At 40.2% G+C, this 27,351-nt stretch overlaps 1 protein-coding gene, 1 long non-coding RNA gene and 1 pseudogene across 4 annotated transcripts; 1 reads left to right on the top strand and 2 right to left on the bottom strand.

The window, feature by feature from the left end:
* Nucleotides 1–72: 72 nt before the first annotated feature.
* LOC103105464 (zinc finger protein OZF-like) lies at nucleotides 73–11,879 on the bottom strand. Of its 3 annotated transcripts, none has more exons than XM_007486048.2 (4): nucleotides 11,668–11,879; nucleotides 10,888–11,014; nucleotides 9,375–9,527; nucleotides 73–3,096 (listed from the first exon to the last, which is right to left on the bottom strand). In XM_007486048.2, exons 1-4 carry the CDS (start codon nucleotides 11,788–11,790, stop codon nucleotides 1,832–1,834), a joined length of 1,668 nt encoding a protein of 555 aa, XP_007486110.2. In that variant the 5' UTR covers nucleotides 11,791–11,879; the 3' UTR covers nucleotides 73–1,831. The 3 variants fall into 3 exon arrangements, with proteins under 3 accessions (XP_007486110.2, XP_007486111.2, XP_007486113.2); XM_007486049.2 differs by having other exon boundaries at nucleotides 9,375–9,470; XM_007486051.2 differs by having other exon boundaries at nucleotides 10,888–11,226; nucleotides 11,668–11,878.
* LOC103095396 (inorganic pyrophosphatase 2, mitochondrial-like) lies at nucleotides 3,115–7,401 on the bottom strand (annotated as a pseudogene).
* Nucleotides 11,878–26,581, top strand: LOC130457580 (uncharacterized). Its single transcript, XR_008916906.1, has 2 exons — nucleotides 11,878–12,224; nucleotides 25,218–26,581. It is a non-coding gene; the product is annotated as an uncharacterized LOC130457580 (long non-coding RNA).
* Nucleotides 26,582–27,351: the final 770 nt, after the last annotated feature.

Genomic DNA, 27,351 nt, shown 5'->3' with positions numbered 1-27,351 from the left:
AAAAGCTTTAAGAGATGAAGTGAAATTGCTCCCCATAGTGATTTCCATAATGTAAGAACTAAAACACGAAGGTCCTTATTTTTCATGAACTTTATTTGAATTTACTTAAATAGGTAGAGGTAGATAATTAAATAGAAAAATATTTTAGTCATGTGGGTGCTCTCCACATGGCTCCCTCAGCTACCTTCTTCTTCACCAGTGTCTTGAGGAGCCCTCACTTCCTTGTCTTCAACATTTTTTCCCTCCCTCTCCTTTCAGGGTCCCCTTCAATTATGTTCTGTTTAATCTCAGGCACATGACCCACACTAGATGATGTCACTAGGATGATGGGGATGCAGGTAAGACCCCATGTGTGATTCTGGGAGAGGATTCTCATCACAAAATTGGACAACTTGTTTTAAAGGAAATGATAACGTCTTTGTTTCCCCTTTTAACCTTGATTGTACTGGTTTTGTTTGTACACTTTTGAATTTAAGATAATAAAAATAAACCATGATATAGCTCATGTTATCTATTTCTCATTTGGTCATAAATTTTCCCCTTATGACTGAACTAATCTAAAAGGCAAACTATTCTATGCTCCCCCAATTGGCTTATGGCATCATACTTTAGGTCTATATCATATTCACATCTGGACCTTATCTTAATATAACTTATGGCATACTAGAGCAAATTGTCCGATTTAGAGCAAGCTGAGAGCTCTATGTGAACGTCTGGAGTTTCTCTGTGTGAAAAGGAAAACTGAATGAAGTGCTGGACTTTCTGCTACTCAGGTGGAACAAATAGCAGTCAGAATGTTAGACATAAGATATTGAGAAGAATGACAGGAGGGGAACTTGGAGTGACAGTTGGTCTTGTGAAGCCCTCTCTTTCCTGGTCCTTGGACTAGAAGAAGCCTCTCTCCCTGTCTCTGGATAGAATTTCCTCTATTCCTGGACTTTTCCCAACTGTGTGCTCTACCTGGATTCCTGTGATTGTGTCACTGAACAAAAGGATTTAAGGGGAGTGGTTTGAATTGAAGGCCGATCTTTAGGGGCATCAGCCCAAAGAGACAGGCCCAAGAAGCTCTGAAGATCAGAACTTTTTCTTCCTCTTGCTGTCTACTGCTAAAGATTTTGAATTTAAGAGAACTTGCATAGATTAACTTAGCCAGGAATAAAAGAAACCCTCCACCGGCCTATGAGGCTTGACCTTAGCTCAAAAGCTGAGAGACTCAAACCCAATCTAGGAAAATACCTCTTCCCTGATACCTTCCCAATCCACACTTGTTATTAAAATTAATCTTTATTTAAATAACCGCAGTCAGATAAGAGGACTATAATTTCAAGGGGACATAAAGGGAGCTGAATCTATGGACAGCCATTCAACTATAAACAGTCTTTATTGGACTCCTGCTGGGCAAACTTCTTTTGGGGGAAGGCTTGTCCCTCCAGGAGGGTCCATGCTTAACTTCCCTGGGCTATCTTTAACAGCAATCAATAGAGGAGATATCCCCTCAGGTTATCATAGGTGGCCCATTTCTCGGGAACCCCATTTTTCAAAGATAGCCTCTTGGCAGGGGGGCATCTCTCCTTTTACCTCACAGGCAGCCATATTCCCTCTCTCCCTTCAACTCCTCCTTCCCTGTTACAAAACCTTCCTTAACCCCTGTGCCCCCTTCAATCCCTAAAATCCCTTTAAATATTACATCTGATGTAGAGCAAAAGTGGAGCTCCATGTGAATCTTTCCACAATGCATCCAAAGTGTTTCTCCCAAGTATGGATACTCTGATGTACAACAAGAAAGTATCTCAGGCTGAACGTCTTTATGCATTGCTTACACTCACAAAGTCTACACAGTGTGGATTCTCTGATGCTGAACAAGTTTAGAGCTCTGACTGAATGTCTTTCCACAATGCTTGCATTCATAAGGCTTCTCACCAGTGTGGATGTTCTGATGTCGAGCAAGACCAGAGCTCTGACTGAATGTCTTTCCACAATGTTTGCACTCATAAGGTTTCTCTCCAGTATGGATTCTCTGGTGTATAGCAAGACATGAGTTCCAACTAAATGTCTTTTCACATTGCTTGCACTGATAAAGTTTCTTCCCAGTGTGGATGCTCTGATGTACAGCAAGTCTGGAGCTCTCTCTGAATGTCTTTCCACATTGCTTGCACTCATAAGGCTTCTCACCAGTGTGGATGCTCTGATGTCGTGCAAGACCAGAGCTCTGACTGAAGGTCTTTCCACAAAGCTTACATTCATAAGGCTTCTCTCCAGAGTGGACGCTCTGATGTCGAGCAAGAACAAAGCTCAGACTGAATGTCTTTCCACATTGCTTGCACTCATAAGGTTTCTCCCCAGTGTGGATGCTCTGATGTTGAGCAAGACCAGAACTCTGACTGAATGTCTTTCCACATTGCTTGCACTCATAAGGTTTCTCCCCAGTGTGGATGCTCTGATGTCGAGCATGACCAGAGCTGTGACTGAATGTCTTTCCACATTGTTTGCACTCATAAGGTTTCTCCCCAGTATGGATTCTCTGGTGTATGGCAAGACTTGAGTTCCAACTAAATGTCTTTCCACATTGCTTGCACTGATAAGGATGCTCCCCAGTGTGGATGCTCTGATGTACAGCAAGTTTGGAGCTGTGACTGAATGTCTTTCCACATTGCTTGCACTCATAAGGTTTCTCCCCAGTATGGATTCTCTGATGATAAGAAAGACTAGAGCTATGAGAGAATGTCTTTCCACACTGATTGCATTCATAAGGTTTCTCCCCAGTGTGGATTTTCTGATGTATAGCAAGTTTGTGTCTCTGTCTGAATATCTTTCCACATTGATTGCATTCATAAGGTTTCTCGCCAGTGTGGATTCTCTGATGATGAGAAAGACTAGAGTTCCGACAGAATGTCTTTCCACATTGCTTCCATTCACCAGACTTTTTCTCAGAGTTCATTTTCTGATATTCAGTATGGGATGAATGTTGGGATTCAACACAGAATTCTCTCCAAGTTATGGTATTTGGAACATCACTCATGAGTCTTTGATGGTCTGTTTCTTCCACAAAAGGGCTCATCTCTGTGGGAGTTGCCTTCATTTCTGGCCTGATCTCTCCTAAAAGAAATAAACAGTAAAATACCTGCATGGTCACATATACACACAAATAACCATATCTCCTTTCTTCCATATCAGAATGTAAATTGCTTTGTGTCCTATTTCCTCAGATAAGAAGTCTTCCAACTGAAGTGGACACAATTCATCCTTTGAAAATGCCAGTACCTCAAACCTAAAGAAATATTTAAATAAAAAAGAACATTCTATATGATTTCATTGTGTCTTCTTAACAAATCTGCTATTTTGGCCAGGCTGTCATTACATTCCTGTCTCAGACCATGACCTCAGAATGGTGGTGGAGTGACTTGACCCAAATCCTGGCAGCTGAAACCAAATCTTGTGACTGGGCATTCTCTGTCCACAGTACTAGACAATTCATTTTCAATCTTTCTTTTTGCTTTCATTTTCATTGCCTACAAGTTCAATCCTATCTTCACAGGTATGATACCACTGGGTGCATGTACACTAAATATTCCTATTATTTCATGATCTAGCTTATTTGTAAACATTATGTAATTTCCTTAATGATTGCTTTTAACTTTATTTTTTGTTGCAGTATCTGAGATCAGAGGAAGAAAATCCACCCTCTTTTTTGCACTTGCTCAAGGCATAAAAGACTTTGTTCTGTTCCCTACTTCTTCAGAATAGCTATTATTTTTCTTTAAATGCCTCTTTTCACTACGATCAAGTCCTTCTACTAACTACAACTGAAACAAAGACATGGAATTTCCCATGTTTCTTAATATATGTCATAAAGTAACTTGGTCCTTTGTAAGGAAATAGCCAACAGGTTCCATTATTTGTCCTTTTGCACCCTTCCCATTTAGTGGTTCATAAACCCTTTGGAGATGAGGGGATATGAGCTAAACATTAGTTACTGTAACCATAAGCACTACATAATGGTCCAATTTTGTTATAACTGTTTCTTCTCTTAGACAAATATTTCAAACATAATGTTTTTTCCTCCTTACATTGATTCCAAATGATCCTAAACAGGAATATGATACTTTTCAGGTGTATTTATGATGACATCAAATTCTGATTGCTTCGGAATAAGTGCAATACATTCTTTTAGTTTCTCAACTTGACATCAAATTATTTCCAAGCTTCCAGGAAGGTTGGCCATTCATGCTCATAGGCAAGCACAGACTCTTCTTGGCTGCCATTATATGTGAATAGTTGCCTAATTCATGGGTTACCCTGGAATTGCATCTCATCAAGTTTATAACCAAATGACTGAGATGTTATTTGGGTTTTCATTTTTCTGTATTTCTACTTCCACCTTTCTTTTTCTTGATGTGGACAGTGTTCTTTCTCAAAAGTCCCTCAGGATCATCCTGGATCATGGTATTGCTACTGGCAGCAAAGTCGAATACATATGTACAGTGTTTTGATGGTTCTGCTTATTTCACCTGATATTAGTTCATGGAGGTTTTTCTAATCTTTATAGAAATCCATTGGTTCATCACACCTTGTAGCAACATATTCATCACCATCATATACCAAAATTTGTTCAGCCATTCCCCAATTGAGTGACAACCTCTCATTTTCCAATTTTTTGCCACCACAAAGAGTGTAGTTATGGATATTTTTGTACAACCCCTTTTAATTATCTCTTTGAGATACAAACCTAGTAGTGGTATTGCTGGTTCTATGGCATGCATTCTATGGGCATATTTACAAATTGCCTTCCAGAATGGTTGGATCAATTCATAGCAGTTCTATCTTCTTATATAAAATTTATGTCTCCTCATTTTTTGACTGTTTTAAATGAGGCAGGACCTGAGTCCAAATCAAGTCTGAGACATCTCTTAGATCTTGGGCAAGTCACTTAGCCTCTAATTGCTTGAGAAAAGAATCTGCTGGAGAAGGAAAGGGTGAATTACTCTAGTATCCTTGCCAAGAAAACTCTGGGACAACAGTAGTCCACGAGGTCAGGAAGAATCAGATTTGACTGAGCAACAAGAACATTTTTTAAGACACAACTGATATTTAACATTTGTTTGTAGAACTGAAGACGTTATTGGAACAGAAAAAGAAATGAGCCATGAATGTGAAAACCTGGAACTTGGACCTTGATCTCTTTATTCTCTAGCTATGTGACTTGAATAGTACCAGTTCCCTCACTTGTGGGTTGATGTCCGTTTCATAGACTATCTCTTAGCAGTTGCTTAGGCAGCATACATACTAGAATACCTCTTATAGACTGTTTGGAGGATCAAGTGAGATGATGAGCATGTACTCTGTGTGGCACAAGTATGAGGTATCAGTAGACAACTTGAGACACTTACAAAGTTCTCAGATGCTCTCTGATTTAGAGTGAGACAGAGATGGGGGCTAAATGAGGTCCTGTTATGGGATAGTCTTATTAATCCAGTCTGAAAAAAGAGAACAATCATCTTTACAAGCACCTAGCTAACATTTAGGATGCTACATTCATGCAGAAAATTTGAGCCTGGACATCTGTGGGTTTCCTTTTAAGAACAGGGATGATAAACAGTGGGTGTTCAAAATATGTTGCTTCCAAGCTTTCCCTAAGAACTTAACATGGCAACAAAGAGTCTGTATTTTGAGGAAATACTCAGAAGAATTTGGGAATCCAGTGTTTATTGGAATATGGTTCATCATGAGGCATTTTAAGGAAGCGACGCTCATGATGGAGGCAGTAACTGTTGTGAGAACTTGTCTGCAGCCCTATCTATCCATTACTTCTTAATAAAATGTCACTTGTGGAGATCTTCATCTTCTTTGGAATTGAAATCTTTATCCACAGAAGCTGATGCCTTCTGCACTAGGGATCAGGCCTCTTCACTGCAACAGAAAGGGCTATCACTTATTTCCATATTGACACATTTTATTTCTCCTTCATCAACTTCTTTATGAAGCAAAGCTTTCCAACATTTGTGGGTAGATTCAATAACTTGATGAGCAAAATCCTATCTTTAAACTCTCCATTAAAAGCAAAATTATTTTTTGTCTTCCTTTCTGGCACTTTGTAAAATCGGAACCAGTGAAATGTTGCCTCGTCTTGAGGTAATTTGGTTTATCCTTCCACACATCATCAACACTATGGATGTTGGAAGATTCTGGGTCATCCATTCTAATAGCAATTAATGTCTAATCTGCCTCATCCACATCAATAAAGGCCCGAATTCCAAGAATATTTACCTGGATGTCACCAGGAGCATGAACCTTGGAGCCTATTTCACAAACGTCGAGGGGACCATTATGGCCATGGCAATAGGTGCAGGAGTGTACATGATGAGGGTTTTCCCAAGTCAGAGGAAGAGCTTCATAATTCCATATATAACTCTTGTGAAGGGAGATATTTGCCACATAACTTAGCTTGCCTCTCTTTATATCTTGTTTAATGGGGTTCAATGGCTCCTTGGTGTCAATCTCCATTTTAGTATTTGTCCAACAAGGTATTTCTATCACCATATTAAATACTTCCTAATGCTCACTGGTCCAAGCTTTCTTTGTAGGAATGAGATTTTCCTCTTTAGATTCAGGCTTCAGAGGAACGTCATGTAAGTGGGAGATGTAGTGACCAGTTATATTCTTGACATAGAGGCGGTATCGGTGGGAGTATGGGCTTCCCGATTGTTTCTTGTGGAGGTCTTGGCAGCAGTAATAGCCATGAACACCTGGCCCAGGCCTTGGCACCAGAGCCCAGGACCAGCAGCCTCAGTGTTGGGGATGGCACAGGCCTCAGCCCTGCCTGGGAGCTTCTTAAAGGAATTGGCTGGCAACACAGGTTAGTCATTGAGTAGTTTCAGTGAGAGTAGCTAATTTGCCAGAGGTAGAATAAATGAAATCCCATCCTTACAGGGGATATGACTGATCACTTATTTATATGGGTATATGATTTGGGGTTTTGGTTCAAAAGATGACTCTTATTAGAAAAATGAATAATATTGAAATAGGTATCACGTGATAATACATGTATAACCTAGTGGAATAGCTTGTCACTTCTGGGAGGGGAGAAATAAGAGGGAATAGAGAGAAAATGAATCATGGAACCATGGAGAAATGCTAAAAATCTTTAAAAAAAATTTAAAAGGTGGTTTTGCAGATAAACTTGGTTTCTTTTAAAAAAAGCAATAAATGCCATTAATATCCAGGAACATTTATCATTGAATATACTAGTTGTCATAAGTAATGGAAAAATAAATGTTTCACTGGGTAGGTGGCAATTTTTTTTGTTGGCTGGTTAGAGAGCTAAAACTAAAAAGAATTTTCACCCCTCTGCAAGAAATTCTCTTTCTATTTTCTGCCTCATAGAGATGCTGGCATTTCATGATCTTCTTAGAAATCTCCTATAGGTGGGGTGGTGCATTCTAATTCTACTTCAAAAACTTGCTAGTACTTTTACTCCTGGGCAATTCACAGGAGTTCTGTCTCAGTCACCTCAACTATAAAGATGGGCATCACAATATCAATTAAGTCACAGGGATCCTATGAGGAACAAATGAGAAAATATTTACAAAGCGTGGGACAAATAGTAGGAGCCATGTGCAAATGGTAGCTTTTATTTTATATTATAATTTTGATTATTTCCTCTTTTGATTGCTCTTCTTCTCAAATGTCTTCTTTCCTCTATTTCCTTATTCTCCATTTGAATTAAATGCATTTCTATTCCCCAACACTCTTTTTGCCCTGGATCATCACAGAGGGAGATTCAGGAGCTCTTGCTTTTTTTAAAACCATCTCTTTGTTGGGATCCTAGATTGTGAGCTCCAGGAGAGCCCAGCCTGGCGTTGTCCTTCCCTTGTGGGCTTAGCATAGTTCTTAGAATCTATTTTGTATTTAGTCCATGTTTGGTGGCTGGGCCCAGGGCTTATGTCAGGCCCAAGCTCTGCCAGCATCCTTGCATTCTGGTCTTTCTTCTGGAAGGCAAATGCATACTCTGGCCTGAGCCCTGTTTCTCTCTCTGTCTGGCCCTTATTTCTCAGCAGTCAACAGTAACTCTGCTGGAATCTGAGCAGACCCAATCCTGGAGATCCCAGAGGCTTCTGTCTAGGCTCTCATCTCCCTAAACTGAGGTGATGGGGTCACCTCATTGTCCAAGAACAGCACAAAGATGGAGTCCCAGAAAGCAGGGTCTGGAGCTGAGGATTTCAGCAGAGCTTAGCCTTGGATTGCTTCCAAGGCAGGTAGCCATCTTCATCCCTACTGATGTGCTGCAGGTGAAAGGAGAAGGGGGAAAATCAGGAAACCAGTTGCCTGGTTCCACTCTAACCCGAGGCTCCTTGATCTCAGCTGGGTCCTCACCATGGTAAGGCAATCCTGTGACATCTCCCTCATGGATTCCCTTTGCCACCTACCACAGCAGCCTTCCAAAGATTTCTCTGGTCTCCAGCTCTCCCTTATGGCTTCCTCCCACCCCCTGGCCACACCTTCTGAGCTGAGAAATTGGCCTCATATTTCACTGAACAAAACATCTCTGCAGAGCTCTCTTATCCTCCTTGTTCTTTCCTTTTCAGTCTTTCCAACACTCATGGACTAATGACTCTTTTCCTCTGGAAACCAATAAATAATTCCTTCCCCATGTTCCAAACCATCCCTTGATGTCTTCATCCCCTTGAGATACTGTCCAACATCTGTCCTCTGGATCAGAGCTAAACTGCTAGAGATGGCCATTTGCAGTGAGTTGTGCCAATGCTTTTCCCTCGTCTTCTCTGCCATACTTTGGGCTTACTATCCTCAATCTTGCTGTCCTGGAGCTCAAGCTGAAGCCCATCTTCCATAGTTTTCTTCTCTTTAGAGCCTTCATTCTCTTGATGAACTTGCACTGGATTTAGTATCTAAAGGGCTTCTTTCATCAGCATGCTGTTTGCTCCAGCAGCTGGTGAGCTCCATGAGAGCAGGGGATGTCCACTGAAGCCCTTTATATCCCCTATAACTTCTTTCAGGACCAAGCGCAGAGCAAACATTCATACATATTTCTGGATAATAAAAAACTCAGCAAGGATAAGTGAACCCCTTTTGACACTTGTAGGAGACTTCCAGGCCTTTCAATCCCAAAAAATGACTTCATAGACGGTCATTGACCTATCCCCTGAAGGTAGTTCATAGGAAATGATCCAACAGCCTCATCTTACAGATGGAGAAACTGAGGCTCAGGGGTGCTGTGACTTGCCCAGGGAGCCCCTACTAAAAACTGAAAAAGAATTTCAAGTCGGGCCCTCCTGCCCCCATATCTAGCTCTGGCTTTACCAGAGCACACAGAAGCTTCTGTTCACCCCAGCACTCACATACCTTTCCTCCTCACTCACCTGGGCAGTAGATCCTCAAGCGTTCCTGCTCCAGCATCCATGGACCTTCCCTCTGCTCCAAATAAGAGAGCACATCTTCTGGGGGAGCTGGGAGCCCTTGGCATGGGGAATCAGTCAGGGAGGAGGAGGGAGAGAAGCTTGTCATTGAGTTCTCTTGAGGGAAACATGGAGGAGTTCAGTGCCTCCACTCAAAGACTGCCTCCATGGGGTTCCATAGGAGTCTGCCCTCCCCCCCAGTGACTGTAATGCAGGAGCCCAGGGTAGGATGTTCCTGTTATCCTCCTGAGAGACCTGAAATGAACAATAGCTCCCACAGATACACACCCTCAGCTTTTTGTGGTTTATTTTGCCAGAAACTCCTAATCTTCTAAACTAGGTGTGAACGTCATTTTTCTAGATCAGTCTGAAGCCCCGACTCGGGGACCTTGAGAGACTGGCTTCTGTTCCATCATCCTCCCTGTTTCTCACTCCCTGACACCTCTCTAAGCCTCAGGGACTGTTCTCTCATGAAGTCTCTGCCTCTTCTGGGGAACTCAACAATCCTCACTAGGCTCAATGCTGTCTCTCAGCCGGTCCATGTGACCTGACAATGACAGAGGGATGCAAGCAGGGCCTGTGGGAGGTTTATGGGGCCTCCTGGAGGAGAGTCTCCACAGCATTTAGTGTGGGGAGACGAGGGGGGAGAAGTTTAGGGAACAAATCTAGAACCAGAACAATTGGTTCTGGTACATTTTTTGTAGAGAAGACTGAACTCAATCAATAGTTTTTGTCTATTATCTGGCAGCTAGAAGGGGAGTGGCAGAAAAGCCTCAGTTTAAATCTGGCCCCAAGCAGCTTCTACATGTGTGCCTCAGTTCAAGTCACTTAATCGACTCTATTTCCTCAACTGTAAAATGGGGATAATTCTGTCACCAAATTTGGAAGATGAAGGTGAGGAAGAAGAATCATAATATTACAGAGAGAACCCTTGGCAGAGCACCTGGACAAGAGCAGGTCGTTAGTAAGGCTTCTTGCCTTCCCTCCCTTTCTCACCAAGCTCTGCTGGAGGCTTAGGACAATAGGAGGGAAGACTAAGGACAATCCTGCTCTGCTGGGGACACCCAGGAGGTATGAACTAGAGAACAATATCCCAAATCGTAGATCCAATCTAGAGAGGAAGATGGTGGATGGAAAACCTTCCCTGATACTTTTCCCAGATGAGTTTGGGAGACACAATTCAAGGCCAGGGAGAGGAGAGAAGGAATTAGCTCTGAGATTACATCCACCTCTGAGATTCTCCCATATGGATTTGATCTCTGACTTCAAGAGCACCAAAGGGAACCCCGAAGTTCCCATTACACAATGCAAAGTCCTTTTCCAGGATAACCAGGCAGAAGGAGGGCTCTGGCTCTGGGACTCAGCATAGGAGCCCTCGTCCCTTCCTCATGACTAAAAACTGCTCCCCACCCTGCCTGCTGCTGAGGGTGACATTCCCTTGGATGGCAGACTCAGGCAGCAGGAAGAGGCTCCTTACCCACAGAGAGCAGGTTTCGGGCATTCTCCAGCATCACCTCCCTGTACAGCTCCTTCTGGGGAGGTGACAAGAGGCACCACTCCTCCCTCGTGAAGTCCACAGCCACATCCTGGAGCGTCACCAACTCCTAGAGCAGCCCAAGTCAGAGCACAGAGGGCTGAAAGCTACATCATAATGAAAGGCCCACCTGTGGTCAATTACAGGAGGAAACTGACACACAGAGAAGGGAGGGCCCAAAGGTCCCACCCTCAGTCAGTGTCAAAGCCACTAGAAGCCGAGGCCATGCTGTCGGGTAGTGTCAGGCGCTCCTAAACCTCCATTACAGCCAAACCTGCCATCCTGAACAGAATGCTAAACGTTAGTGACTAACCTTAAGCGGTACATAATGGCCCACTTTTGTTATAACTTTTTTCCCTCTTGGACAAGCATTTCAAACATAAGGGTTCCCCCCCTCCCCCACTGATTCCAAACGATCCTAAGCAGGAATATGATACTTTTCGGGTGTATTTCTGATGACATCAAATTCTGGTAGCTGCTGAGTAAGTGAAATACGCGGGGAAGCTTAAGTGTGACCCTTGCACCGACCCCTCCTCCCCACCCATTTACCCCCCAACCCACGGCAGCTTTCAGGAGGCGCCTCTTGGAGGCTTCACGAGGGCAGCCCGTCCGCGACCCGCTCTCCTCCAGGTACCGGGCGCGGAGGCAGAGAAAGCTCCCCGGTTCGGGAGGCCCCAGTCGCCCGGAACTCCGCCCCCGAGCCCTCCCGGCCTGGGCCCGCACCTTCGGGATGATGTAGTGCAGGTAGCGGAACGGGGGCTCGCTCAGCAGCTTCTTCGTCAGCGGTGGCTTCCTGATCACTTTCTCTATGGAGTCCTGCATGCGCTTCACCACCGAAGGATTCATGGCGGCTTCGACCCCTACCCGGTCTTCTCAGGCCGCCGCTGCAGACTCCGCCCATCCCGCCACGCCCTCAGGCGCACTGGACCCCCCTACGGAGCTGGATGGCCCATCCCACAATGCACGGCGTTCCGCAAGAACGCCTGCGCGGACTCGCGGCATTCCGTCGCCAGGCGCGCGCGGCCCTAGCAACAGTCAGCAAGTCGCTATTGCCTGAACTATGAATGAATCAGTGCTCATTGTTGAATTAAATTACAAAATGAGAGGACTCATCAGAGGGATAGAGGAGGAAGAAGATAGAGGAGAATGTGTGATATTGCGTACAAGGGAATGACCGGAAGAAATGAAAAACTGAATTTAGAAGAAATGCCCCAGAAGATGAGCAGATGGAACCCCAGAGGACCTGTGGGGGTCGGATGGAATTCCAGCCAGGCTCAAAAGTAAGTTAAGAGAAAAAACAAAAGTACTTCTTGTCTTGTGCTCTTTGGAGCTGGGAGGGAGAACTACCTTTGACTGTGAAGACACCCCAAATCTCTCAATCCTTTTATGAGCAGAAGGTCTCATTTCTGAACTGGTGGCAGTTAGATACCTTAGAAGTTTTAATCCCATTGAGAATATGGAGATTTAAAAAAGACTAAGTATGAATAAGACAATGAATCCAAGGGTGGGGGCTGGGTGTCTAGAATAGACAGAAAAGAAAGGTAAAAATAAATTGAATAATGGGAGAAATAAATCTCTTTTTAGAAAAAGGATTCATAAAAATAACATTTTAAAAGCTAAAAAAAATTGAAGAGTAGAGGAGAGAAATTATTAATTGAATTAATTGAATGAGGAAAGAATTAACTAGATAAAATTAATAGGGAAAAAAGGAAGACATACACTGAGAAAATAGAAAGAGAAATTAAATATGAATTTTAAAATAGAAAACAAAAAATAAACATAAAATAGGCATAAAATAAGCAATATTAAAAATTAAATACAAAATCGATAAACCAAAAGCCAAGAAAGCTATGGAAATGATAAATAAAACTAAAAGCTGATTCTTTGAAAAGAATAATGAAATTTATGAATATTTAGCAACCTAATTAAGAAGAAAAGGGTAGAAAATCTTTAATAATATAGCAACAACCAGTTAAAATCATAAGAAAACCAAATGAAATAAAAAGACTCATGGGATCCTATTATATCCAGTTATATTCTAACAAAACTGAGACCATGAAAGAAATAGTGAATTTACTTTGCAAATGTAAAATACCCAGACTAATAGAGCAGATAGAGATCATAAATAACCCAGTTTCAGAAAAGAAAATAGATCTAGTTATTCTTTACCAAAGAAAAAGGAAAATAATAAACCTACTGATATTGATAGGTTTATAGAAGAATCTCATGAAACTTTTAAAGAACAATTAATATGCATTCTTTATGAATTATTTGTTAAAATTGAAAGTGAAAATGCCCATTCTGATTCCTTTCATAAAGAAAATATAGTCCTTGTACCTAAACCAGGTAAGACTAAAAGGTGGGAAAACTACAGACCAATATTAATTAAGAAGCACTGATTGAAAAAAAAAATTTTTAAACAAAATTCTGACAAACAGAATACATTTACCTTTTGATCCAGCAATACCACCACTAGGTTTGTACTCCAAAGAGATAAAAAAGTGTGCAGAAATATTTATAGCAGCTCTTTTTTGTGGTGGCAAAGAGAGTTTGATGTCCCTTAATTGGGAATGGCTGAACAAAATGTGTTATATGATGGTGATGGAATACTATTGTGCTGTAAGGAATGATGAACTGCTTGATTTTGTGAAGATTGGATTTGGTTCTCCCCTGATTGTAACAATGGAGGTACTTAGCTCTTCCTTTATTGTGAAGATTAAATTATAATCCTCTGTCTATTTTTAGATTTTATTCCCCAAAGTGTTAACTCAGTATTTAAAGTAGATCTACTAATTGTAACTACAAAACATGTTAATTAATCAAAAAAGGTGTTAATTAACCACTAACTACAAAAAGTTGTGAATACCCATTTCATACATTAAGTGGGAGGTCTGTGAAAGAGTGGGCAGTCTTGGAGAAAAACGTCTGTTGTGATTGGTAGACGTAAAATTTTGGGGAGGTGACACAAGAGAAAAAGATCTTTAAATAGAGAAAACAGAGGCACACAGATGAGTCACTTGGGCTTGTACTGGAATCAGTTGGACTGGAAGAGAGACACTCAGACTTGGAATGAAGACACTTGGCTGTGCAACTGGACCTCTGGAAGAGCTCGTGCAGGAGTCCTCAGACTGCTTTCTTTTTAGATGGTCACCGTGGTGAGTGTAAAGGGTGACTTAGTTTCCTTGCCCTTTCTGGAGGTGTGAACCTCTGAGAAAGGCCCATTGTCTTGAGACTCCTTTTCCCTGGCTGGGTTTAGAATTTCTACCTGGGTCAGTGGAAGCTAGAGCTTTCTCTCTCTCTCTCTCTCTCTCTCTCTCTCTCTCTCTCTCTCTCTCTCTCTCTCTCTCTCTCTCTCTCTCTCTCTCTCTCTCTCCCCCTTTTCTCTCTTACTTAATATCTTCCCTCTATTGTAAAATAAATTACCAATAAATTTCAATTTACTTTAGTAATTCATTTTGGGATTTAGGAATTAAATCCCTGCTGACCACCAATTTAATATATTCAGATCCCAACCATAAAATTAACAATTTCTATATGAACTGGATAGACCTTCATGAACTGATGAGGAGAGAAATGAGCAGAAGCAAGAAAATATTGTATATAGAAAGTGAAACATTATGGAAGGATCCAATGTAATAAACTTTGTTTCTAGTAGCAATGCAATGATCCAGGACAATCTTGAGGAACTAATGATAAAGAATGCTATTCACATCAAGAGAAAGAACTGTGAGAGTAGAAATGCAGAAGAAAAACATGATTTATTACTTGTTTATTTGGATATAGAATTGGGGGTTTTGGTTTTAAAAGATTACTCTATTACAAAAATAAATAATATCCAGTGATTACACTTGTGTAACCCAGTGAAATAGCTTGTTGGCTCCAGGAAAGGGGAGGGAAAGAAAATGAATCATAAAAACATGGAAAAATATTTTTAAATTTTAAAGTAGAGCTAAAATGATTTATTTGGTTTAAAAACAAAAACAAACAAAAAACCCAAATTCATCCAAGATCAGAAAGGAAACCTCAAACTGGGAAAATTTTTTTACAAAAAAATTTCTCTCATAAAGGCCCCATTTCTCAAATATACAGAGATGAGTTAAATTTTTAGGTATACAAGTCATTCCCAATTGACAAATGGTCAGAGGATGTGAACAGGCAGTTTTCAGATGAAGAAATCAAGGCTATCTATAGTAACAGGAAAAAATGCTTTAAATCACTATTGATTGCAGAAATGCAAATAAAAGTGGCTTTGAGATTTCATTTCACACCTATCGGATAGGCTAATATTATAATAATTGAGAATGATAGATATTAGAAGACACAGGTCAAAATTAGAATGCTAATGAATTCTTGGTGGAGATGTGAATCAATCCAACCATTCTAGAGGGCAATTTGGAACTATGCTGAAGGGGTTATGGAACTGTGCATTCTTTGATCCAGTAATACCTCAACTAGGTATACCAACAAGACAAGAAAAAGTGAAAATGTCTCATTTGTACCTGGGAGGTTTATAGCAGTCCCTTTTTGTGGTGGAAAAGATTTGAAATTTGAGGGGATGTTCATCAATTGAGGAATGGCTGAACAGATTGTGGTATAGTATTGTGATAGAATATTATTGCATTATAAAAAATGGTGAGCAGGATAAACTGAGAAAAGAAAGACCTACATGAACTGAGGCAGAGTGAGATGAGCAGAACCAAGAGTGATAACAATGTTGTACAATGATCAAATGTGAAAGACTTAGCTATTCTAAGGAATTTTAAGGACATTTCTGAAGAACTTCTGACAAAGAGTGTTATTCATCTCCAGAGAAAGAACTAATGGAATCTAAATGCAGATCAAAGAATACTCTTTTTCACTTTATTTGTGTGTTTTTATTTTTGGATTTTGGTTTTATATCCGTATTCTCTCACAATATGACCAACATCAAAATATACTTTTCAGGATTATACAGTACTCATCATGCCAAAAGTCTATTAAGTATAGGCAAAGAGATTTTTTAAAATATAAAATGTCTAAATCCAAAATTAAGCATTATATGCAAAAGAGATACACTAGAAATCCTGGAGTAAAAAAAGGATGCCTGTTGTTTTCATTATTATTAATATAGTTTTGAAAATGCAATAGCAACTAGCAATAAGACAGAAGAAGAAAACTCAAGGTATAAATATGGGATAAAGAGAAGATAAAACTATCAATATTTGCTGATAGTATGCTGATTTACTTAAAAAATCCTAGGGAATTGGGAGAGATACTAATCAAGATAATAACTTCCATAAAGATGTGGGCCACAAAACCACACAAAAACCAACATTTCTCTATAATAATAACAAAAACCAAAAGGCAAAAATAGAAAGGGTAATCCCCTTCAAATAACAACAAAATACATAAGGCATTTGGAGAGCAATCTACTGAATCACACAACTGCTTGTACAAATTCAATGACAAAATACTCCTTACAGACATGAAGAAATAAATCTTAAATCTCTAAAGAAATATTCAGTGCTCATGGCTCAACTATACTAATATATTTTAAATGTCAGTATTACCAAAATTAATTTAAGCTTTTAATGCCATACAAATGAAATTTATGAAAGGAATACTTATAGAACTCAAATAGCATTTATAGGTAAATAAATATATACTATATGAAAGACATTATTATCTAAAATTCAATATCTATTGGGGAGTGACTTTTGGTTACATATATGTATACATTCATTTACATATTATCTGCTTATAGATTACACAAACATCATCTATAACTATATAACTTATACTCTGTGTAATATGTAACACATTAATATTGACTATATTTAATAATACATCTGTAATAGTTAACATTATATATAAACACATATATACAATGTATAAAGCCAAAAGTAATTCCTTCATAGATTAGTGCCAAGGGAGATGAATAAGTCCTTGGAAGAACAACCATATCAGAGAATGTTTCAAATCACTAAGAGCAAGGGAAATGCTCATAAAAAACAAGCAACTCTTGGAAGTTCCATCTCATTATCTGAATTTGGTAAAGATGATAAAAGCTGGGAGAAAATGTTGAAGGGGTTATGGGAGGATAAGGAGCCATGCAGCATTGGTGGAGCTATGCTTTAATATAATAGTTTTAGAAAGAAAATTTGAAGTTATGCAAACAACGATATCAAAGCGCTCATATTCTTGGACCCAGGATTCTATTACTAATATCTAATATCTTCTAAAGGAGGTCATTAAAAGACAATCTCCACAAACAACAAAACATTGTAGCAGAACTTTGTGTGTGTGTGATAGCAAAATGGAATTAGAAAAATAAAAACGGAAGGCTAGGCACCCATCAGTTGTGGAATAGTTAAACAAATTATGGTGCATGGAAATCTTGGAAGATTACTGTACTGCAATGAATGATAAATGGGATGAATGCAGAGAAACATGGTTAAGACCTTTGGGAACTGAGGCAGAGTGAAGTCTGTGGAGCCAAGAAGACAGTGTGCACAATCACTCACAGCGTCAATGGAAAGAACAACGACCAACCAGAAAACCAAAATATTCATGCTGTGAAAGTATAACAATGGGAATGTATCTTATGAAGCTTGAAAGAAGAAATAAGAGCAGACCACCTACCCCATCCCTTTTCAGAGGTGAATTGTGCCCATAAGTGGGTTTACCTCCGTGCCTCATCTATAAAATGAGCTGGAGAAGGAAATGGCAAACCACTCTGGTATCTGCCAAGAAAACCCCCAAATGGGGTCACAAAGAGCCTGACATGACTGAAATGACTCAACAACAAGACAACCTGAAGGAATCATACTGGAGATCCTTTTGGCAAATGAGCCCTTTAGCTTCCCCTCTGAAGAGAAGTGACCCTGAGGTGACATAACTTTTCAAGGTCTCAGTTTCTTCTTCTGTACAATGAGGAGGTTGTATTGAGGATCTCTAAGAAACTTTCCAAGTATCTAGACTCCACCATGTTCCCTGGGAGAGTATATTAGATTGGAATTGAGGCCTCCTGAGATCAGATCTACAATAGGACTTTGGGCAAATCACTTTCCTCATTTTACTAATGAGAAAACAAATGACTTCTTATTGAAATTTCCTTTTTCATATGAACTTTATCTCATGGATCTTCACTTTGGGTTTGCTTATATCAACTGCTCTCAAAATGCAGCCCTTGGACCCCATGGGGTCTTCAGGACCTTTTCGGAGGATCTGTGAGGACAAAACGATTTTCCCATAACATTGAGATGTCATTTGCCACTTAAAGCAGTCAGGTCTTTTCCAAATACATATGTGTGGGCTACAAATGTCTTCACATACTTCCTCCAGGTAAGTTGAATTCAGAAGCAGATGTGATTGTGGTGATGTAAGAGAAAACTTCAAACTTCTACTGAGTCAGGTATCAAAGAGATTTGCCCAATTTGGCAAAGGAAAGCGATCATCTCACTCGTTTTATTTGTAAAAAAGACGTTTTTTCATAAAAGTGTTCTTTATATAAATAGCTAATGGGTTGACTATTATTTTAAACAGTTTAATACATATTCCAAAATGCCTCAGTTACAGCTTTAATATAGTTAAGTGTCCGGGACTCTAGCCTCTGGGGTCGTCAATGCTTTTTAAGAGTAAAGGGGTCCTGGGTCCCAAACAGTGGAGAAGCTCCAGCTCCCAGGAAGCAAGTTCTCAGCAGTTCACAGCCGACTGGAGTTGAGCGAACATCACAGGCCGACCACCAGAGGGCAGTGGTTCCCCAGAAAAGCCCTTTGCTTCTCCCGCCCAGAAGGGCAGCTCAATGGAGGTTCCATGGAGCCATCTCTTTGCCCATTTCCCCCTTGCTCGATCCAAGGCAGCGGTCCCTGCGGCAGGATTCCCAGATGAGCTGCAAACCGTGGGCAGCGCCCTTTCCTCCGGCTGTGCAAGAATGATGGCGGCATGATATTAGCTGTACTCTTCTGCTTCTGCATTTCCAGGCAGTCCTGGTGGGATGGACACTCCCCCGCAGACCTCCAAATTCAGTTAGAGCCAGATCGTCCTGATGGCTTAGGTAGTCCTCTTACACGCTGCTTTGGCCAGACACAGCATTCAGGACCAGGGACTGTCTGGTGCCTCTTTCTGTCTCTAGCTCAGGGCTTAGCCCTGCGCCTGGTGCCTAGTAGGGGCTTAATCAGTGTTTACAGATTGATTGATTGACTGGTGAGCTGAAGCATAAGAGAAACTTCAGAGGCCAGACACCAGCTCTTGGATTACACAAATAAAGGAACTGAGGCCCAGGGAGGCTGTGAGTGTCCCCAGGTCTCACATCTCTAGAAGTGGGGTTAGAACCTTGGTTCTCTGACTACAACTACTAATGTTTCCACCAGCATTGATTAAATGCCTGCTGTGTGTTAGCTAGGCACTAGGAGCACAAAGGCAAACATGAGACAAGCTGGAGGGAGCCTATATTTAGGGGGTCTGGGGTTCTGGCCAGAGCCTCACTAAGGACATCTAGACAGGGTCTGGGAGTTTTGCCAGAAATGAGCTGGCAAAGTATGGAATTTGCTTGGAGTGGGGCTTGGTTATTTGGGGATACTATTTTTTTAAGCAAACAAAATTAATCCATTGAATAAATAGCATTTATCCACATCCATTAGCTCTTTCGCTTATGGCCAAGTAGATTTATACATCTCCTAATCTGAACTTTCTGGCCTGAATTCATGGGTACCAGAACCTTAGAGCTGGAAGAAGCCTTGGAGGATGTCTATCTAGTCCTGTGATACAGCATCATCTCCATTCCATGACCAGGAAATGCTCCTGCATTTGTCCTAAATCTTCTAACTGGCCCAAAATCCCCTCTTGTGTCTATATTGTGGGGAAGGCAGGGAGAAGAAATCAGTCCTGCTCGTCTGGTCTTCTCTTGTCTTATTCATTAGCAGATGTTGGGAAAAGGCTCACTTTACTTCCTGGGTAGTGATGTCATCCTGTCATCAAGGAACTCAAACCTTTATGAATGTATTTGCCTAAAGCCATAACATTTTTGGTTTTTGATGACTATAATGGATATTGTATTCCCTCCCTTCTCATAGGTGGAAGAGACAATTGAGAACTGAAAATCAAAATATTAAAAAACACAATACTCTGAGAAGAAAGATGAACCTTCCCCAATTAAAGTGGGACAGTGGAAAAAAGAGCTGGGTCTATAGTAAGAGGATCTGAATTTAAATCTTGCCTCTGCCACATACTTATGAAAACATCCCTTCCATCATAGAATCAATACTGTGTATTGGTTCCAAGGCAGAAGAGAAGTAAGGATGAGGCCATGGGAGTTAAGTGACTTGCCCAGGGTCATACAACTAGTATGTGTCTGAGGCCAGATTTAAACCAAGGACCTCCTGTCTCTGGGACTGAGTTTCAATCCACTGAGTCACTTGGCTGTCCCTCTAATACTTCTTGAAAGACCTTGGGCAAGCCATTTGCCCTGTGGGTGGCCCTTTCCTCATCTGAAAAATGAGCAGGTTGGATTAACTGGGCTCTAATCTCCCAGCATTATATCTAGGATCCTATGAGGTACCTGGATTCAAAGAGTTTTTTTTTCTTCAATGAGGGAAACCCTAAAAGGCTGAACTGGGGAAGGTGGTTTCTGTAAAGTATCACAGAGCTGAGCTGGGAAAACAGGACAGCTAAGAGAGCTGCCTTTGTCCCTCTGGTAGCTCTAGAGTACCTATTCCCTTGCCACAAAATCCAGGCACATCAAAGAATGAAGAACCACTGCTTGGGGAAGGGGTGAGAAGTGGAGAAGAAATTTCATCCTGTAGTGACCAAGAAGGCTCAGGATGCCAAGGCCTAAAGGAGGAATTACTTTATTTGCTGAGAATTAGTTCTTGCAGATGCCTCCTGGACTGAGACAGTAACTGAAAGATGGCCAGTTAAAGGCCTGTAGTTCCCTCCTGGGGAAAAGGTTACAAAAGAGGCCTTGTTCCAAGATCAAGAGCTTGTCTCAGAGCAGGTGGAGGGTCCAGGGAGGGGGTCTGCTAGAAGTATGGATCATTGGGCATGTGAATGTGAGTAAAGTATGAATCTCATATCACTTCCATTAACTGTGTTTGGGAAAGAAAGAAAAAGAAAGAAAGAAAGGGGGGGGGTAGGGAGGGAAGTGAAGGAATAGGAAATTAGTGAAAAGGGAAAGGGAAGGGAGAGAGGGTAGAAGAAGAGAGGGAGAGTGAAGAAATAAAAGTATGGTATTAAACATTTATTATAACTCAGAGGCAGCTAGATGATGTAGTGGATAGAGGGCCAGGCCAAGAGTTAGGAAGACTCATCTTCCTGAATTAAAATCTGACCTCAGACCCTTACTAGCTGTGTGAAACTGAGCAAGTCACTAAATGTGTTGACATGAGTTTCCTTATCTGCAAAATGAGCTGGAGAAGGAAATGGTAAAGCCTTCTAGTCTCTTTGCTAAGAAAACCCCAAATAAGGTCATGAAGACATGACTCAGACATCCCATCAACAACAAAATAAGCCATAAATAGTGTAAAGTGCTAGCAATACTAGTGCAGCTAATTTGAGGAAATTCCCGAGGAAAGAAAAGTGTGGCTAAATAGCAATTCATTTGCTTTTCTTTAAACTGTTCTTCAGGTTTGGTAAGAGCCAGATGGGGGTCACAGCAGCCAAGAAATGTCATGGATACATCAAGTGCATTTAGAGAGGGATAGAGTCCAGAGTGAGGGAGAAGATCATCTCTGATCTTTCAGGGGCATGCCCTAATACACACAACTCTGGGGAGACTTGGCTCAGCACTTCAAACCACAGTTTAAAGGGGTCACAGATAGCTGGAGAAGCCAAGAGAGGGTGGTGTAAGGATAATTGTAGTTTTTCAGATTCACAGTGGCCAGGACAGTGAATAATTTTAAGTTTAGGCCACATGTAGATTATTTGAAGAAATTGGAAATGTTAAATATTTTACAGTAGTAGATTTGTGTTCTGCCTTTTTTTCAATACCCATACATAAAGATTCCCAAAACACATTTACATTCACCTAGAAAGGTTCTATTTACACATGGTGTCATCTGCCTCAAGGTTACATAGAAAGTCCAACTTTATTTTCCCAAATTTTGACACAAGATTTGGCAAATATCAAGTTTAAGGAGAGCTGTTAAATATATGTTGTGGATGATTTGCTCTTGGCCTCACCAAATGCTGCAACATGCCAAGAAGATAGCAAACATCTCCTGTTTGAATTATATAAGAGAGGACACATGATCTAAAAGTCAAATATTCAGTGGTGTCTCCCTAAAGTGGAGTATTTAGGATTTGTTTTAACTGATGTTGCCTGCTTCATTTCCCCTAAGTGTATTGAAGATATCAAAAAATTGAGTGCCCCATCCACTAAGAGACAGTTGAGAGCAATTTTGGGAACAACAAGATTTTGTAGGCAATGGATTCCTTGCTATGGGGAGATCACTAAACCCCTTATTAGCATTGACAAAAGATGCAGTCACTGAACCACTTAGGTTGGAGGCTAAACACCTAGCAGAACTTACTAAATTAAAACAGACTCTCCTGTATGCCCTTGCTCTAGGCATCCCAAATTAAAACAAACCATTAACTCTACATGTACATGAATAGAAAGGGGGTAGCTTCAGGTGTTTTAACACAAGGTTTAGGACCTGTTTACTGTCCAACTGCATATTATTTGATTCAACTAGAATCAATAGCTTCAGGAGCACCACCAAGTCTTAGAGGCATAACTAAAACAGCTTTGGTAGTAACAAAATCTGTGGATTTAGTATTGGGATGCCCACTAATGATAATGTGCCCTCATGAAGTTGAAGCATTGTTGCTAAGGCATATAACACAGGCATTCTCTGACCAACGACTTTCAAGATATGAAATATCCTTTTTAGGCAATGAAAATATCACTTTAAAACATTGCAAAACACTCAATCCTGACACCTTGCTTCCAGATTTACCAGTCACAGGAGAACCATTGCATAATTGCGAATCATTAGTATCCATGGCAGAAAAGCTTTGTGATAATCTCTTGGACGCTCCTTTGGAAAATTCAGATCTAGTTTTGTTTACAGATGGTTCATACTTCATAAGGGATGGTATATGTTACATTGGAGCAGCTGCAGTCACATAATTTGCCACTCTGTGGGCAGCTTCACTGCCATCAAATATAAGTGCTCGAGGTGCAGAACTAATAACTTCGAAACATGCTTGTGTAATTGCCAGAGACAAAAAAGCAACAATCTACACTGACTGGAGATTTGCTTTCGAAATATGTCACACTGTTGATATGCTTTGACTTCAAAGGAGATTTTTAACATCAGCTGGCAAAAATATCACAAATTCTAAAATCATCAATGAGGTTCTCTCTGCTCTCCAGCTACCTGAAACCCTGGTTTTGTACATTGCTCTGACCATACAGGTGGAACTGACCCTATCTCTAGAGGAAATCACCAGGCAGATGCTGCCACAAAACTCACTGCTATAGAAATTTGCCAACTATCAATGACTCAGATTTATCCCTTTTCTATGATGAAAAAGAAATTTAAAAATGGAAACAAAACTTCAAGGCAAAAAGGATTAATGGAGTATGGGTGGCATCTGAAGGAAAACCCCTATTCCATAGAAGTTTTTATAATCAAATCTGTCAATCCATCCATAAAAATGGTCATTTTGTAATCCAAGGCATTGTAGACTCTGAAAAATAATGGATAGCCCCTGGGATAACTAATATTGCCTCTAAAGTGTGTGCAGTCTGTCCCACCTGCCAAGTATATAACTAACCAGCATGTCTTTCACAGAAAATTTTTTGGTGGAAGTCCTTTGGCTTACACACATTTTGAACATCTGCAAGTAGATTTCATTACAATGCCAAAGGTTTGATATTACAAATTTTGCTTAGTCATAGTAGACCAGCTAACCATATGGCTCAAAGCATTTCCAACTGCTAGAGCAACAGTGGCTTTGTTGCCAAAATGCCTTTAAGAGAAATCATACCTTGTTTTGCTTTGCTGGCATGGATTGATTCAGACAGGGGGACTAATTTTACTGATTTGGTTTATTACAAATTTACTCATGTTTAGGGATTACTCCAAAGTTTCATGTACCCTACCATCCCCAGAGCTCTGGGCAAGTTGAAAGAATGAACAGAGAACTTAAAATCATGATTGAAAAAGTATGTACTGAGACTAAGTTCAAATGGCCTGAAGCTCTCCCTCTAATACTATTCTACCTTCAAAGCAGGCCCAGGGGAGATCTACACATCTCACCTTTTGAGATGCTGTTTGGTCGTCCACCAATGCATACTAAACCATTTAACCCTATGTATACATCATTGCTAGGAGGAAATACTACTATTGCCTCATATAGACAAGATCTGCAAATCAAAATACGAGAACTTCAGGAATCCAGAGCCATGGTGAAAGCTGGACCTATAGATTTTTCTCTTAATGATTGAAATCCAAGAGACGCAGTATATGTAAAGAACTTCCAGAGCACAGGTATGAAGATTGGTTTTAGCTATTTCCTGATTGTAACAATGAAGATACTTAGTTGAACAAAATCAGGAATGTCTTGGGAACTCTAAGTTATTCCACCCTACTTATACCATACTTTAGGGGAAGATAAAGTTGTAATCTCCTGATTGAACAATGAAGGTACTTAACTCTTTCCTTATAGTGAAGCTATAACTTTAAGCTAAGTCTATTTTAAGATCTTAATACAAAAAGATGCTAAGTAATTATTAAGGTTAAATTAATCACAAAAAGGTTAAGTAACTCACAAAAGGTGAACTTAACAAAGAAGTGTTAGGTAACTCTAAAGATATAACCTAATCAAAGAAGATGAGAACTAAAAGGAATGGGCATTTAGAGGAGGAGACACAAGAATGAAAGGTCTATATATTGGCTCATTTCCTTTCTCTGGTATCTTTTGCGGTGGAGAGTTGGCTGATAGTAGTGTGCTGGGCCTTTCAGCATCTTAGGGTGGCTACAAGCTATTGTCTGGTTCGGTAGTGAGTTTCTGGCTGAGTTTTCTTCCTTTACTTTTCAACTTTATCCTCTTAGAAGCCTCTAATCTTTTTCATAGACCTAGAGGTGGGGATTTTAAACTCCCCCGGCACAGGTCAGACAGGAGAAATCCTATGTTCTCTTCCCTCCTTCTCCTTAAATTCCTTCCCTCTATATTAATTAAATTACCATAAATTTCTAGACTGATTTGAGTATTTTATTTGGGATTTTCCCCCATCAAACAATTAACTCTAGATTTTAAGTCACAACCCTAAAATTATCTTTACACAGGAGCAACTCAGCCAGCCTGGGAAAGGCCATTCCAAGTCATGTTAACAACTCCAACAGTGATAAAAATTGGAGAAAAAACATTGTGGATCCATTGCTCTCAAGTGAAAAGAGTACTTTCCATCGGAAATGATTGACTGCATACCTCAAGGATAAGACTACAGAGACAACTGGACATTATTTTCAATGACATTGAACTCTTACACTTATATTTTTTTTCAATAAAACAAGGTTTAATTTTGAAATAGAATGAGTAATAACCAATAGGCAAGTGTATAATTTATATTATATTATAGAATTTTGCTTTAGAAATGATTATTATTAATATACTTTTATAGTATTATAGAAAAGTTAAAATAACTGAATGATAGTTAAATGACAAAGTGTTATAAGTGTTGGTCAACACCTACCTCAGGGGTGATATTGTATTTATATAATATTCTTGTATATTTTTGTACATAATAATTGTAAGTTGAATTTGGATTAATACCTTTAGGTTCTTATTTCTGTAGAGTATAGTCAGGATTGTGTTATTTGTAAATGTAATTATTTGTAATTTTATAACTAATTATTTGTAATTGTAATTTGAGACTTGTATGTCGTAAGATTTGTTTTGCTTTCTCTTTCTCTTTTATTCTCCCTGTTTCTCATATTGGTATAGCTTTCTATTAGAAAGAATTAATAGTATAGGCACATTTGACTAGGGAATATGAGTGTAAGGTAGTTATGTTTGAAAGATCCATTGGGGAGACTAGTCTCCCAAAGGATCTCAGGGGAAAATATGTTAAAGGCATTTATTACTCTCTCACTGTCTCCTTAAGAGGCTAAAGAGCAGGATTTCTAAATAGATCAGAATTGACAAGAGTCAGTGATGCAGAGCTGAAGATTCCATTACCAGGGAGACCAGGACTAATGAAAGGAAGTAGCCTGCCCTTTGACAGGATGTTAGGGGGTACAGTTGATCAGTGAGGAGATAAAGGAAGAAGCCAATGACAGATGGAGGTCTTTTGCCTCTGAGATCTCTAGAGAGCAGGAGGTCTGTCTCTGAGGCAAGGGGCTACTGGCAGTTGGCTGCTGACAATTGGACTGCAATAGAAAACTGATTAAAGGAGTGAGTGAGTGGTGACTGTCTATTATTTTAGGGAGTTAGGTAGTTAGTGAATAATTTATAGATAGAATAGGTTAGATAGGCCTGACATGCCAGGCAGAAGAAACTGTCCTCAGAAGACAGAGAAAATTTGTGAAATTTTAGGTAGTATTAGGAATTTTAGGTATATTTATAGGGTATAAGATTAATAATCTCTCCTCTTTTTTATCTTCCTATCTATACTTCTTTCTTAAATTAAACAAAGTTTCTGTTAAACTGCTCTCCTCACTTTGTCAAACTCCTTAATTTAACCCTTATAAGAAGAAATGATTTCAAGGGAATGTGAAAACTAGAATTGGAAATTCTCTTGTTCTGCTTGTCCCCAGAGGGCAGAGAGGATGCGACAGAGGCTTGATGTCAGGGAAAACCTTGCAGCCACAAGAGCATGGAAGGGCTGCCTGAGAGATATCCTTTCTTGGAAAGATCTAAGCAGAGACTACATTTTGAGGATGTTACATGAAAGAATTAACAGGGGGTCAATTGTATATTAGGAATCTTGAGTATTCCTTCTATTACTTGTTTCTCCCTGGTTTTCAGAATAATTATCTTCCTAGGACCCTGACACATAAGAAGGGCCACAGATTCCTTTAACCTTTTTAATGCCTCATAGGACAGCTAGGTGTCAGCATCCTCCTGAATTAAAATCTGGCCTCAGACACTTACTGATTGTGTGATCCTGGACAAGTCACTTTATAATGTTTGCCTCAGTTTTCTCATCTATAAAATGAACTGGAGAAGTGCTCCATTATCTTTGTCAAGAAAACCCTAAATGGGGTCATGAAGTGTTGGACACAACTGAACAATAACAGCATTCCTCACGGGGAGACTAGTTTTTTCAATTAAGGAGTATTGAAATGCTCCTCAAGCTTAAGTAGCTCAGGTTTGTGGTGTGACTTCCTGGCCTGCTGCATGAGAGGCCAGCAAGAACTCCAGCTTCCTCTGACACTTCAGACCAAGAGCCAAGAGCATGAAAAACACAGAGAAGTTGGG

The sequence above is a fragment of the Monodelphis domestica genome, chromosome 2, assembly GCF_027887165.1.
Source record: "Monodelphis domestica isolate mMonDom1 chromosome 2, mMonDom1.pri, whole genome shotgun sequence".
Taxonomy (NCBI): domain Eukaryota; kingdom Metazoa; phylum Chordata; class Mammalia; order Didelphimorphia; family Didelphidae; genus Monodelphis; species Monodelphis domestica.
The sequence above is the reverse complement of the archived record's forward strand: the minus strand, read 5'-3'. Positions and strand labels throughout refer to the sequence as shown.